Source organism: Chiloscyllium plagiosum, unplaced genomic scaffold (genome assembly GCF_037043375.1).
Source record: "Chiloscyllium plagiosum isolate Xiang-an unplaced genomic scaffold, Cpla_swu_hap1 HiC_scaffold_31, whole genome shotgun sequence".
NCBI lineage: Eukaryota > Metazoa > Chordata > Chondrichthyes > Orectolobiformes > Hemiscylliidae > Chiloscyllium > Chiloscyllium plagiosum.
Genome location: NW_028270169.1, coordinates 53,908,941 through 53,922,303, shown reverse-complemented (window position 1 = coordinate 53,922,303; position 13,363 = coordinate 53,908,941). Strand labels below are relative to the sequence as shown.

Below are 13,363 nucleotides of genomic sequence, written 5' to 3'. Positions count from 1 at the left end.
CACAGAATTTATGGCATTGCACCAGTACCAGTGTGTACAAGCCTCCTCCCCACACAGCTTCATTTAACTTAATCAGCACAATCTTCCATACTTTCAGCATACTTAGTGAGTTTCCACTTAAATGCATCTATGATGATTGTCACAATTGCCCTCTTAGTGGCAAGTTTCATATTATAATCATTCTATGGGCAAAGAGGTACCTTGGTGGATACCCTTTAGCGTTCATTCATGACATATGGATTTTGATGGCAAGAGGCCAGCGTTTACCATCCATCACTAATTTCCCTGGAAAAGGTGGTGGTGAATTGCCTTCTTGATCCACCGTTATCCCTAGGGTGTAGCAACACTCAGCGCCGTTAGGGAGTTTGAGGATTTTGACTCGGCAGCATGGACGGAATGGCAATAGATATTTCCAAGTCAGGATGGTGAGTGTGTTGGAGGAGGGTTTGCAGGTGGTGTTCCCATGTATTGGCTGCCCTTGTCCTTCTATTTTCAGACAATCCCACAACTGGAACCATTCTTTACATTTACCTAATCAATCCCCTTCATAACTTTAAAGAACTCTAATAGGTTAACACTCTGCCTCTTCTTTTCCAGAAGAAAAACCTAAACTTGTTCCACTTTCTTTATCGTTAAAATCAGAGATGTACAGCACGGAAACAGACTCTTCGGTCCAACTCGTCCATGCCGACCGGATTTGCTAAATTCATCTAGTCTCATTTGCCAACACACCCCTTAGGTCTCTTAAATTTTTCCCCTCTCACCCTAAATCTATGCCCTCTAGTTCTGGACTCCCCCACCCCAGATAAAAGAACTTGTCTATTTGCCCTATCCATGCCCCTCATGATTTTACAAACCTCCATAAGGTCACCCCTCAGCCTCCAATGCTCCAGGGAAAACAACCCCAGCCTATTCAGACTCTCCCTATACCTCAAACCCTCCAACCCTTGCGACATCCTTGTAACTTATTTCTGAATCCTTTCAAGTTTCACAACATCCTTCCTACAGGAAGGAGACCAGAACTGCATGCAATATTCCAAAATAGTGTAATGGGTGTCACTGTAACTAATGAAATTTGCAGCCCCAGGCCAGATTTGCAGGATTCACCACTTCAGAATCGATATGGAGTCTTTTGTGGACGGGTCAGCATTCAGGAGCAAGCAGACAGGTCAGGATTGTGTTGGGTATGCTATAGTGACTACCTACGAGATAGTCAAAGTGGGATCACTCCCTTCTCATCTGTCAGCGCAAGAAGTGGAGCTGATTGCCTTGACTGAGGCCTGTAAATTCACCGAGGGAAAGACAGTGGATATTTACACTGATAGCAGACATGCATTCAGGATTGTACATGATTTTGGAACCCTGTGGAAACACAGGGGCTTCTTGACCTCCACCGGAAAGCCCATCACACACCGTGGCCTGATTTCTGACCTCCTGGAAGTGGTCCTGTTGCCTAAATAAATTGTTGTGTGTAATTGTGAAGCCCACACAAAAATAACGATTTTATTTCTCATTCGACGTAATGGCACTGTTCACCTCTATTGACAAAACCCTAGCCAGAGAAACAATAGCCAACCTGCTGGACATACAGAACTGACAACAGGACGTTGAACCTATCAACAAAGACGGCATACTTAAACTACTGGACTTGTGCCTCACAACACACTTCACATTCAACAACCAGATATACGAACAAATCAACGGAACACCCATGGGCTCACCCATCTCTGGACTCATAGCAGAGGCAGTAATGCAAAGGTTAGAACAAACAGTCCTACCACAAATTCAACCCAAACTCTGGGTCAGATATGTTGATGACACCTTTGTAATCATTAAAAACACAGAAATAGAGAAAACACACCGGATCATCAACGCCACACTAACAGGAATCCGATTCACAAGAGAGGAAGAAAAGGATAACCAACTCCCATTCCTAGACATGATGGTACAGAGAACACCAAACGGAGAATTCACCACAAAGGTATACAGGAAAGCCACACACACAGACCAAGTCCTGAACTATGAAAGCAACCACCCCAACACACACAAATGAAGTTGCATCAAGACACTATTCAAAAGGGCCACAACACACTGTAGCACACCAGAACTGCAAAAAGAGGAAGAGGAACACCTGTACAAGGTATTCGCCAAAAACGGATACCCGCGCAATTTCATCAACAGATGCCTAAGAGAAAGACAACGGAATGAGGACATGCCGCAACCCAAAGGACTAGCCACACTACCATACATCAGGAGCATTTCAGAACTGACAGCCAGACTACTGCGACCACTAGGACTTATAACAGCACACAAACCAACAGCCACCCTCAGACAACAACTCACCAGGACAAAGGACCCGATACCCAGCATGAGCAAAACTAATGTAGTGTACAAAATCCCATGCAAGGACTGCACAAAACACTACATAGGACAAACAGGAAGACAGCTAATGATCCGCATCCATGAACATCAACTAGCCACGAAACGCCACGATCAATTATCCTTAGTAGCCACACACGCAGACGACAAGCAACATGAATTCGACTGGGACAACACTACCATTATAGGGCAAGCCAACCAAAGAACAGCCAGGGAATTCCTAGAAGCATGGCACTCATCCACAACTCCATCAACAAACACATCGACCTGGACCCAATATAACGGCCACTACAGCAGACAGCTGAAACTGACAACCGGAAGCGGTAGGGACAGGCCACTATAAATGCCGGAGGAAACACCACAGAAGCGCTTCACAGGAGGCTCCCAAGCACTAAGGATGTCACCTAGACAGGGGACGAAACGTTTGCAACAAAAACTTCCAGCTCGGCGAACAGAACCACAACAAGTGAGCAGATTGACAGGTGTATGACAAAAATTTGTACCCCAATGGCAATCGTGCAGGAGTTACAGTCACAGGCCACACCAGAAGAAAGGTGTGAGTCGACGAAAGCAGGATGCAGTGTGAGGGAAGGAATATGGTGTGGCCCCAATGATAAACCCTGTCTACCACCATCATTATTTCCATTCTATGCCAAACTGACACACGGTAAGGGGGGTGGGGGATGTACAACAGTATTTTGACACACTAGTACTCTAAGGGATTTACTCATTACTCCCAGAAATATTGTGAGCGTTGTGTTATCTGTGTCACTAATAATGTGGGGAGGGGAATACAGATGAGTTAGGCAGCACACCCCCAACCCCAAAAAACACTTTGAATATTTACAGATGGGTTTCATTGACCTAACGCCCAGTGAAGGGAAAAGGTATTGTCTGGTAATAGTTGATATGCTTTCCAAATGGGTGGAATTGTTCCCCACGTCTAAACAGGATGCCAGTGCAGTAGCCAAAGCTTTGCTGAGATAATTCGGAGATGGGGCATCCCTAAAAGGCTTAGTAGCGACAATGGGACACCATTTGTCAATAATGCCTTACAGCAGATCAGTGATTATTGGGAATAAATATGAGACAACACAGTGCCTACCACCCAGCGAGTGGTGGAAAGAAAAAATGCTACCCTAAAAAATAAATTGACAAAATGTTGTGAGGAACTAGGGGTGACATGGACAAAGGTACTTCCGATTGTGCTAATGTATATGAGATCTAAGAGGAAAGGAAGAGCTAACCTTAGCCCATTTGAGATTTTGTTTGGTAGACCGCCCAACACAGGAATTGACCCAAGACCTAAGGTAAGACAGATAACAGGCCACTGTGAGGATGAGATGTTGTGTTACTGTATAAAAAACTCTCCACACTTTTATCTCAAATACAGAATCAAGTGAAAGCAGCACTATCCCAACCAGCCGAAGGGAAGCTGCACGATCTAGAACCTGAGACTTCAGGAGGAAAAACTGGAAGGCGAAGAGATGGCTTGGACCGTTTCAAGTGCTCCTTGCAACACAGACAGCAGTTAAGATCGCAGAAAGAGCCACGTGAATACACGCCAGCCATAGCAAACGTGTAGCTGGGCCTGAGGAGACATCGGACAGCACCAGAACCAATTAAGTGCAAGCAGTGATTAGAAGCCTTATACGAATATGGGGCTGCCCCAGTTCACATTTCTAGCAAGTGCCCTGGTAGGACTATTCGTAAGGGTGGGGCATTGCGTGGACCCCACCCTACCATGGCTTTGACGGATGTGACGTGTGAACATGGGATGTGTACAGGGCACACCAGAGCAAGTGACGATACCACCACAAAGCTATGTTTCGGGTCGGTGGTGTCTGAGGAAAGGCCTGGTGTTTCTTAAAACATTTTCTGGTGAATAGATATTCTGGCTGTTTTTTTTATTATTGTTGCTGTAATTGTCCTTGTTGTCATAAAATGACAAAAAGGGGGAAAATGTAATGGAAAATTATCCATTTACTGTGAAACTAATTATCCATTTACTGTGAAATTTAAAGACAATGCTTTGTTTAAATCAATGCTGTGCTGAGCTTTGTAAATGATGCTTTGATGAAGGTTTGCAGTTAGCTTATTTCTGTTTGAATTCTGTAAACATTCAACTCAACCTTGCGATAGTTGAACTCAGCGAAAGCTGAATAACTGTTATGTCTGGGACCAGGGGATGGGAGGATAACAACTTGAGTTTCCCCAGTCTCTGCCCTTGAGTGTGCGATAAGCAATGCTATAAGGCAGGCGTCTGTGCAAATGTTTCAGTACTCATTGCATTAAGGCATCTGACTTGGTGTAATGAGTCAATCTTGCAAGATTTTTAATAAAGACCCTTGCTTTGCTCTTGCTAATTATTGAGTCAGTCGATTTAATTTCCACGACAAACAGCCAAACCAATGTCCTATACAACTGCCACATGACCTCCCAACTCCTATACTCAATGCTCTGACCAATAAAGGAAAGCACACTAAATACCTTCTTCACTATCCTATTTACCCAAGAATCCACATTCAAGAAACTATACCGCAATCCAAGGTCTTTGTTCAGCAACACGCCCCAGGACCTTCCCATTAAGTGTATAAGTCCTGCCCTGATTTGTCTTTCCCAATGCAGCACCTCATATTTATCTAAATTAAACTATATCTGCCATGCCTTGGCCCATCTGGTCGAGATCCCGTTGTACTTGGAGGTAACTTTCTATGTTGTCCACTACATCCCCAATTTGGGGTCATCTGCAAACTTACTAAGTACACCTCCTATGTCCATATCCAAAGTAATTATATAAATGACGAAAAGCAATGGAACCAGCACCGATCCTTGTGACATTCCACTGGTCACAGGCCTCCAGTCTGAAAAGCAACCCTTTTCATGTCCACTGCTCTGCCCTCATCAATCCTCTTTGTTACTTCCTCAAAAAACTCAAGTTTGTGAGACATGATTTCCCAAACAGAAAGCCATGTTGACTATCCTTCATCAGTCTTTGCCTATCCAAATACATGTAAATCCTGTCCCTCAGGATTCCCTCCAACAACTTGCCCACCACCGATGTCAGGCTCACAAGTCTATAGTTTCCTGGCTTTTCCTTACCACCTTTTTTAAATAGTGGGACCATATTAGCCAACCTTCAGTCTTCCAGCATCTCACCTGTGACGATCGATGATACAAATATCTGTTATGTCATTTCCCTAGCTTCCCACAAAGTACACCTGGGGATTTATCCACCTTTGTGCATTTCAAGACATTCAGCACTTCCTCCTCTGTAATATGGACATTTTTCAAGATGTCACCATCTATTTCCTTACAGTCTATATCTTCCATGTCCTTTTCTACAGTAAATACTGATGCAAAATACTCGTTTAGTATCGCCCCCATGTACTGTGGCTCCACACACAGGGGCTGCCTTGCTCATTTTTGAGGGATCCTATTCTCTTCCCAGTTACCCTTTTGCCCTTAATGTAATTTGTAAAAATCCCTTTAGATTCTCCTTAACCCTATTTGCTGAAGCTATCTCATGTCCCCTTTTTTGCCCTCTTGATTTTCCTCTTAAGTGTACTCCTACTGCCTTTATACTCTGGATTCACTCAATCTCTGCTGTCTATATCTGACATGAGGTTCCTTCTTTTTCTTCACCAAAACCTCAATTTCTCCAGTCATCCACCAGCCTTGCCTTTCATCCTAACAGGAACATACCATCTCTGGATTCTTATTATCTCATTTTCAAAGGCTTCCCATTTTCCAACTGTCCCTTTACCTGCGAGTATCTGCACCCAATCAATGTTTTGAAACTTTTTGCTTAATACCTCAAAATTGGCCTCCCTCCAATTTAGAACTTCAACTTTTAGATCCGGTCTATCCTTTTCCATCACTATCCTAAAAATTATAGAATAATGGTCACTGGTCCCAAAGTGCTCCCCCACTGACACCTCAGTCACTTGCCCTGCAGTATTTCCCAAGAGTAGGTCGGGTTTTGCACCTTCTCTAGTAAGTACACCTACATACTAAATCAGAAAATTTTCTTGTACATATTTAACAAATTCCTCTCCATCTAAACCCTTAACACTATGGCAGCCCCAGTCTATATTTGGAAAGCTAAAATCCCCTGCCACTGCCACCTTGTTATTCTTACAGACAACAGATCTCCTTTCAGATTTGTTTCTCAATTTCCAGCTGACGATTAGGGGTATATAGTATAATCACAATAAGGTAATTAACCTTTTTTTATTTCTCAGCTCCACCCAAATGACTTCCCTGGATGTATTCCCAGGAATATCCTCCCTCAGCACAGCTGTAATGCTATCCTTTATCAAAAACGCCATTCCCCCTTCTCCCTTGATTCCCTTTCTATCCTTCCGGTAGCATTTCTATCCTGGAACATTAAGATGCCAGTCTCATTCATCCCTGAACATCTCTGTAATTGCCATGATACCCCAGGCCCATGTCTCTAACCATGCCCAGAGTTCATCTGCCTTCCCTGTTAGGTCTCTTGCTTTTTGATATAAATGCAGTTTAAATTTACCTAATTTTATGCTTTGTTCCTGCCTGCCCTGTTTGACTTGTTCCTTTTCCCACCTGTAACTGTTCTGGCATCATTCCTGTTTACGTTTTTGCATCTTCGCCCATGCCTCTGGTACAGCTGTGTATGTCCCATGACTAGAAGTCTTTGAACAAAAAGGTATCACAAGCAAATAGGAAAGAGTCCTCAACTGATCTTCATACACATACTATCCTCAAAGTATGCAGCTTGCCTCAGAGGGTGTCTGGCTATTAAGACTTCAATTTTTGCTTTAAGTGCCAAGTAGATTAGAAGCAATTATGGAGTGAAGTAGTGTAATGGATCTGAACTAATACAGTAAGCTAAAAAAAGCAATTGATAACATATAGAGTTGCTGACTCATTACAGATGTTAATTAATATCATTTACTCTGACACTGAGTAATTTCTTGTCCTATGGCCAGGCCAGCAGTAGTCATTATTGTAATCTGCTTCCAGTCACTCCATATGCTCAAGGTACTCCCTCATAACTCCATTATCATTTTAAAAACGTCAATTAGATAACCATTCAGCTATCTAAACTCAAGGGAATAGATGTTGTCGCAATTTGGTTCACAGTTAAAATCTTTAAGTCCTGGCTCATTGTACCCTCTCACTCTTAAGTGAGGTAATGCAGCTTCCTTCATTTAAAGGTGGACAGTCCATGAGCTATTTTTATTAGCTTCATAATTATCCACTAGCTTAGTGATTTGCAACCAGGATATTCTAATTTCTCCACAGCCTGAGTCTCACCATGATGAGAGTTTTCCGATTTGTCTTTCTTGGGTCTAACTTGAGTGAGCTGAAAATGTGTTGCTGGAAAAGCGCAGCAGGTCAGGCAGCATCCAAGGGGCAGGGGAATCGACGTTTCGGGCATGAGCCCTTCTTCTAACTTTAGTGACCTGCATTGAACTCCATATTCAATAGTTTTGCTCACTTGCACATGCATCTGTCTAGTGTTTACAAACAGTTGGCTCACACTAATAAAACTTAGTGAATAAAAAAACAAAGAACTGTAGAAGCTGAAAACCTGAAATAGAAAATTCTAGAGGTCAGGCAGCATCTATGGAGAGAAAGCAGAATCAACGATTCCGTTTGAAGGAGGCTCACTGAGCTCACATATCCTGCAAGACTTGCTGAGGTTTGCCAGAAATTTTTTGTTTTTACATTGAATAAAAATTATTGTCCCTCTTTACATGGTTTCATCAATGGACACTCTCAAATTCTCCATCTTGTTCATGGAGATCATTGGAGAAAAGCTTAGGGCACGGCACATTTCCATAAGAACTCCACTTATCATATCTCCTGGACAGACAGCATTTCCATCATTCATTTGTTCTCTGTTAAATTGGAATTTGTTCTCTGTTCAATGGAATGCATTCCAGAGTACATTATAGTCGGTGATTTTTGCAAATGACACAAAAGACTGACTGCGTACATGCAATACGCAATGCACACACTCCCAGACAGTTCTGGACAAGGCAACACTGGAGTTGCAACAGGAATAAGCTTTAAAATAATTGTGTGGATAAGCATAATACCTAGAGTACTTATAAAGGGACATTGCTGGGACAATGTTAGTAAATGGGGGTAGACACACGAAATCTTGCAATCTGTAAACAAATCAACTATCAAGAAAATGCTATGTATCTAATTTCATACTGCAGCATTTGGCTTGAGATCCAATTTTCACCCACATACCTCCGAGCAAATTGCTAACCTATAACACATGTTTACTTCTAATTGTGTTTAATGATCTGTTGTGGATCAACTCATCAAATGCTTTGATATCCATAGTGATCACATTTGCGGACACTTCCCAACATCCTCCCCCACTCCATTCACAAAATTAGTGGCCCCCATCAAAGAAATTCAATAGGATTGAGGGGTGATTCCTAAAGAGTCTCTGATCAGCTCATAAAAACCATATGTTTACAAACTGAGCTATTCAAGAACATTACAATGAACACATTTCACTGATATAACATAAGCCTTACCTCAGACAGGATGTCCACCAGAGTTTTGTGGGGCAGATCCGAGAGATGATTTCTAAGCGGAGCAAGGCTCTGCAGCAATTGGATCGACTGCAGAAGTACATTTGGCTCCTAGCAACAAACAATTTTGAAACATTTCATTTTTTCGTGCACGAGTAAACTAAATTACAGCCCCAAAACCCAAGAAACACCAGCCACTTTGCCAAGAATGCCACAATTGAATTACAACACAATTACTTATACACGTGAGCATTCAAGGTCAGGTACTGGAAACATGCATTAGTGGCGTAACAAGAAAGAATCTTTAGAAAACATGATGAAAACTGGCAGGATACGCAATTATGACAAATCAAAGGGTAAGCGTAAACAGAGAAACTATGGGATATATTATTTACAATAAAACCGGTGCTTTGCTGAAAGGGCAGCAAGAGGGAAGGAGAAAGAATAGATGTCAGACATGAGTTAAGTGACCGTGCAGCATAATGACAGATTTAAAGGTGGAACTAAAGGGAATCAAAGAGCTGTGGTCCAGACAACACAAACGATGGAGTAGCAGCCACAGATCAAAGGAAACAAGTTAGAATGAGTTGATGCCACAGAAAATGGGTTAGATGAGGTTAAGAGATGATGGCAGTAGGCAACTGCACCCAAGGACAAAAAGGGCATCAATGGTGAGGGACTGGAGTTGCATAAAGAGCATTCATAGCCGGTTTCTCTCCCTGAAGGACAGTACTGAACCAGATGGATTTGTAATGACAATCTTAAAGGTTTATGGCCACTTTCACTTTTGACCAACTTGGTTTTATTTTCATTCATGTTGGTTTCTTCCTCTCTCTTTTTGCTTTCAATATAAATTTAATGACTGTCATGATGCATTTAATTGATGGAAGTCCTCCATGTAAGTAATGGAGAACTCCACAGTAGTTTAAAGCTCTTGCAAGAACTTTAATGTACAAGAAAGCCCCCAAAAGACTTCAGAGAAGTAAAACAAAACATTGGAGGAGATTAGAAGCAGTGGGTTCAGAAGGGTAGAGAGTTGAGGAATTTAGGGATTCCATTAAGCATGTTATGATTTTTACTGTTGAGTCTTAAATGGGCTTTTTACTGAATCGTTTCTACATTCTGCCAGAATAATGCAGTCAAGAATAATCTTAATTTTTAAAAAAAGGCAATTGCAATCTACGACAATAATGGAAATGGAATTTAACAGAGAACTTACAGACACCGAAACCAAGTAATGCTCTTAAGCTCCCTTGAAGAGTAAACAGTTACCTGCCTCAGTGCCTTGTTTCCCAGCTCACTTCCTGATCATTCAGACAATGAAAACAAGCCTTCTTACCTCCGTTAAATGACTATTATGATAGTTAAATAAGAATGTCTGGTAAACTTGAATGGTAACTTGTTACATATGAATTAGTAGACCTAAGATTTATACTGGATTGTCACTAGGCTAGTGGTTAAACATTAATGGTTAATGGTTGAGATTTCACAGTATAATTGTACAGAGAATCAAAGCAAAATTTTAATACCCAGGGTTGATTTAGAAAAGCACCATTAAGTGAATCTGAAACACTTGTTCACGTTAGCTGCCACTCATTTTTCAGAGGAATTTAGAAACGTTGCAATTTACCTTTGTGAGCCGGCCTGACTGCGAAAGTGCCAAGATGCCAAACAGACCTCCAAATGCAGCATTCCTGATCAATGCCTGGAACAAAAAATACAGCACACTGAGTTATCCAGACTTGCACTGATTTTCTAATCACTTATACATTCCGTTCTTCCTAGTCACGTCCTTTGCATCGACTTATTGGTGGGTAACATTGGAGACCTGCCACACAAACTGTCTGCCAGCAAGTTCTACATATAGCCAAGTACCAATCAAATGGTCAATTGTGCAGACAAAAAAAGCATATCACCTGGAGCCCAGGACCAATTTACTGTCACTAGATCATTCTTTAGAATGTTGATTTTCACTCTGATCCCAACTATTAATCATAGTAACAGGGACCTCATGTCACAAACAAATATGATCAAGTAATACTGATCATACCAGGTAGATTCAACCACACCAGATACTTGAATGAGAATTTTGCTGAGGCAAGTCACGTACGAATATTTCACAACACACAACCAAATACAATGTCATGCTTGGAAACACTGGTTGTCTGGATCTGTTTTTAACAGATCTGCCAAAGACAGGGTGTGCCAACACACTATAAGCACCCCAAATGAATACAGTATCTTCTCCATCCTGAGTTTACAATTAATCTTGAAAATGGTTGGAACCTATGTTTTGGAATGGAGAAGTAAAGATTATTAGAAGTACAGCATGCTTTTTGAACTCTAAAACTAAAGAAAGATGCTTACAGAAACTAAAATAAACACAATTAATAAAACAGCTTACCATCATAGAGTCCTACATCACTGGATATGGCCACTGAACCCACCATTATTGTCACCTCCATTGTTGCTTAACTCATGCATCTGCTTGTTTGACTTCAGGACTGAATGAGTAGAAATTCCCTCCAAGTAATATCGGCAGGTAATATTTCAATTGTTGATCCATCCAAATTCAATCCCTCTCCATGGCAACAGTCTGAGGTTAACCAAATCTGTTTGCAATGTTTGATTCTGAGGTAAGCTTCCAGAGCCACAGAATTGTTACAGCACAGAATGAAACCATTGTGCCAATCATGTCCATGTTGGCCCTCAGAGCATTTTAAATTAGTCTTTGCCCCACAACCTTGCACATTATTTAAGTAGAATTAAATCATCCAAAGCCCGCGCAAAAGCCTGATTGCACCTGCCTCTACCACACTTCCAGGCAGTGCATTCCCCAACTAGCTGCTGTATGAAAGAGTTTTCTCATCTCACGTTTGCTTCTTTCACTTTAAAACTGCGCCGTCTGGTTTGTGATCCTTTAATATTTTCTCACTATGCCCAGACCGGTCATGATTTGGAAGATCCCTATCAAATATCCTCTTAGTCTTTTGCTCTCTGAGGAAAAGAGTCCCATATTCCCTAATCTTTATTCATACTGAAATGTCTTCTCCTTGGAACAATTTTCCTAAACCTCTCTGTACTCTGGCCAATGCATTCACAACCTCCCTATGGTGTGGCACCTATAAATGTACATGATATTCCAGCTGAGGTCTAACTGGTATCGTCTATACATGAATCATAACCTCCCTGCTCTACTACTATATGCCTCTTATTTTTTGAATACTGCATGCTTTTCTAAACAGCTCTCTCTAGCTATGCTGCTACATTTAATGACTTAAATGGATACAATCAAGTTTCTCCACACATGCACACCCATTAAAAAGTACCCTTCATTTTATACTGTTTCTGTGTTCAACCAAAGTGTATCAACTCAAAAGTCTCCACATTGAACTTCATCTGCCACTTATCTGCCTGCTCCACCTGTCAATGCCTTTTTGAAATTCTACACTGTTGTCCTCAGACTTTCAGAATTCTTTCAAATTGAGTTGTCTGCAAACTTTGAAATTGTCCCATGCATCAAGACCCAGATCATTTATATCTCAGTAAAAGCAAGAGTACCAATGCCAACTCCTAAGGATCTCCACTACAAACATTCTTCCATGATTCTGCTTGCCATCCCTCATATGCCATCACTAGCAACACCTATTTCCTTCACAGTAATATTGCCTGACATTGCCCCTATGAACTTTACCACTCCTAAACTGTTAGCCAAATTCAAGACTCCATGAACTTGAGACCATGCTAAATGCTGGTGCCTGTACAATAACTTGCAGCAAATCCCTTTTCCCTCATCGTCCTCTGCTTGATGACTCACATTGCCTACTGGCCAAGCAACATCTTGATTTTAAAATGTTTAATCTTCTTTTCAAATTCCTTGCTGACCCTGCCACTTAGTGTCTGTCACTTTCTCCAACACCAAGATCCTCTGTGATATTTGTGCTTCTCTAATTCTTCTCTTCAGGGTTCCTATGTGCAATCACTCCATCGTTGGTTCCTGTGCCTTCAGTTCCTCCCTAAACCTCTCTGCTTTCTCTACTCAATTTTCTTCCTTTAAGATAATCCTTAAAATATCCCTGTTTGACCAAACCTTTGGTTAGCTGACCTAATATCTACTTATTTGACTTGGTATCATCTTTCATTTTATAATATTCTTGTGGGGCACCCAACTTTAGTTAAAGACGCTATATAGATAAACGTTGTGGCTTATTCTTGTGGGAAAGACATTACTAAAGAACATAAATAAAAGACAAACGGCAAGAAATCAAACAGTAAATTTAGAAGGAACTTCATCTATAAAATGTTAGGATGAAATTCACCAGCATTCGGAGTGGTCAAGGTGAACAGTTTAGATGCATTTTAGGCTAAGCTAGACAAGTATTTGGGAGGAAGGGAAAAGGTCATTTCATCGGTTGAGGTCAAACCACCAAATAAATTTAAGTGAG

General features: G+C 41.4%; 1 protein-coding gene and 1 long non-coding RNA gene across 2 annotated transcripts in view; one reads left to right on the top strand and one right to left on the bottom strand.

The window, feature by feature from the left end:
* LOC148141925 (uncharacterized) overlaps nucleotides 1-4,036 on the top strand; it is a 52,698-nt gene extending 48,662 nt beyond the window's left edge. Inside the window, exon 3 of the long non-coding RNA XR_015752396.1 lies at nucleotides 3,773-4,036. This is a non-coding gene — a long non-coding RNA (uncharacterized LOC148141925). The remainder of the gene's footprint in view (nucleotides 1-3,772) is intronic.
* The window catches only part of mybbp1a (MYB binding protein (P160) 1a), a 126,492-nt gene that overhangs the window by 105,069 nt on the left and 8,060 nt on the right, over nucleotides 1-13,363 (bottom strand). The window contains exons 4-5 of the mRNA XM_087977546.1: nucleotides 10,549-10,623; nucleotides 8,922-9,029 (exon numbers count right to left, since the gene is read on the bottom strand). Coding sequence (XP_087833672.1) covers nucleotides 8,922-9,029; nucleotides 10,549-10,623 — 183 coding nt within the window. The remainder of the gene's footprint in view (nucleotides 1-8,921; nucleotides 9,030-10,548; nucleotides 10,624-13,363) is intronic.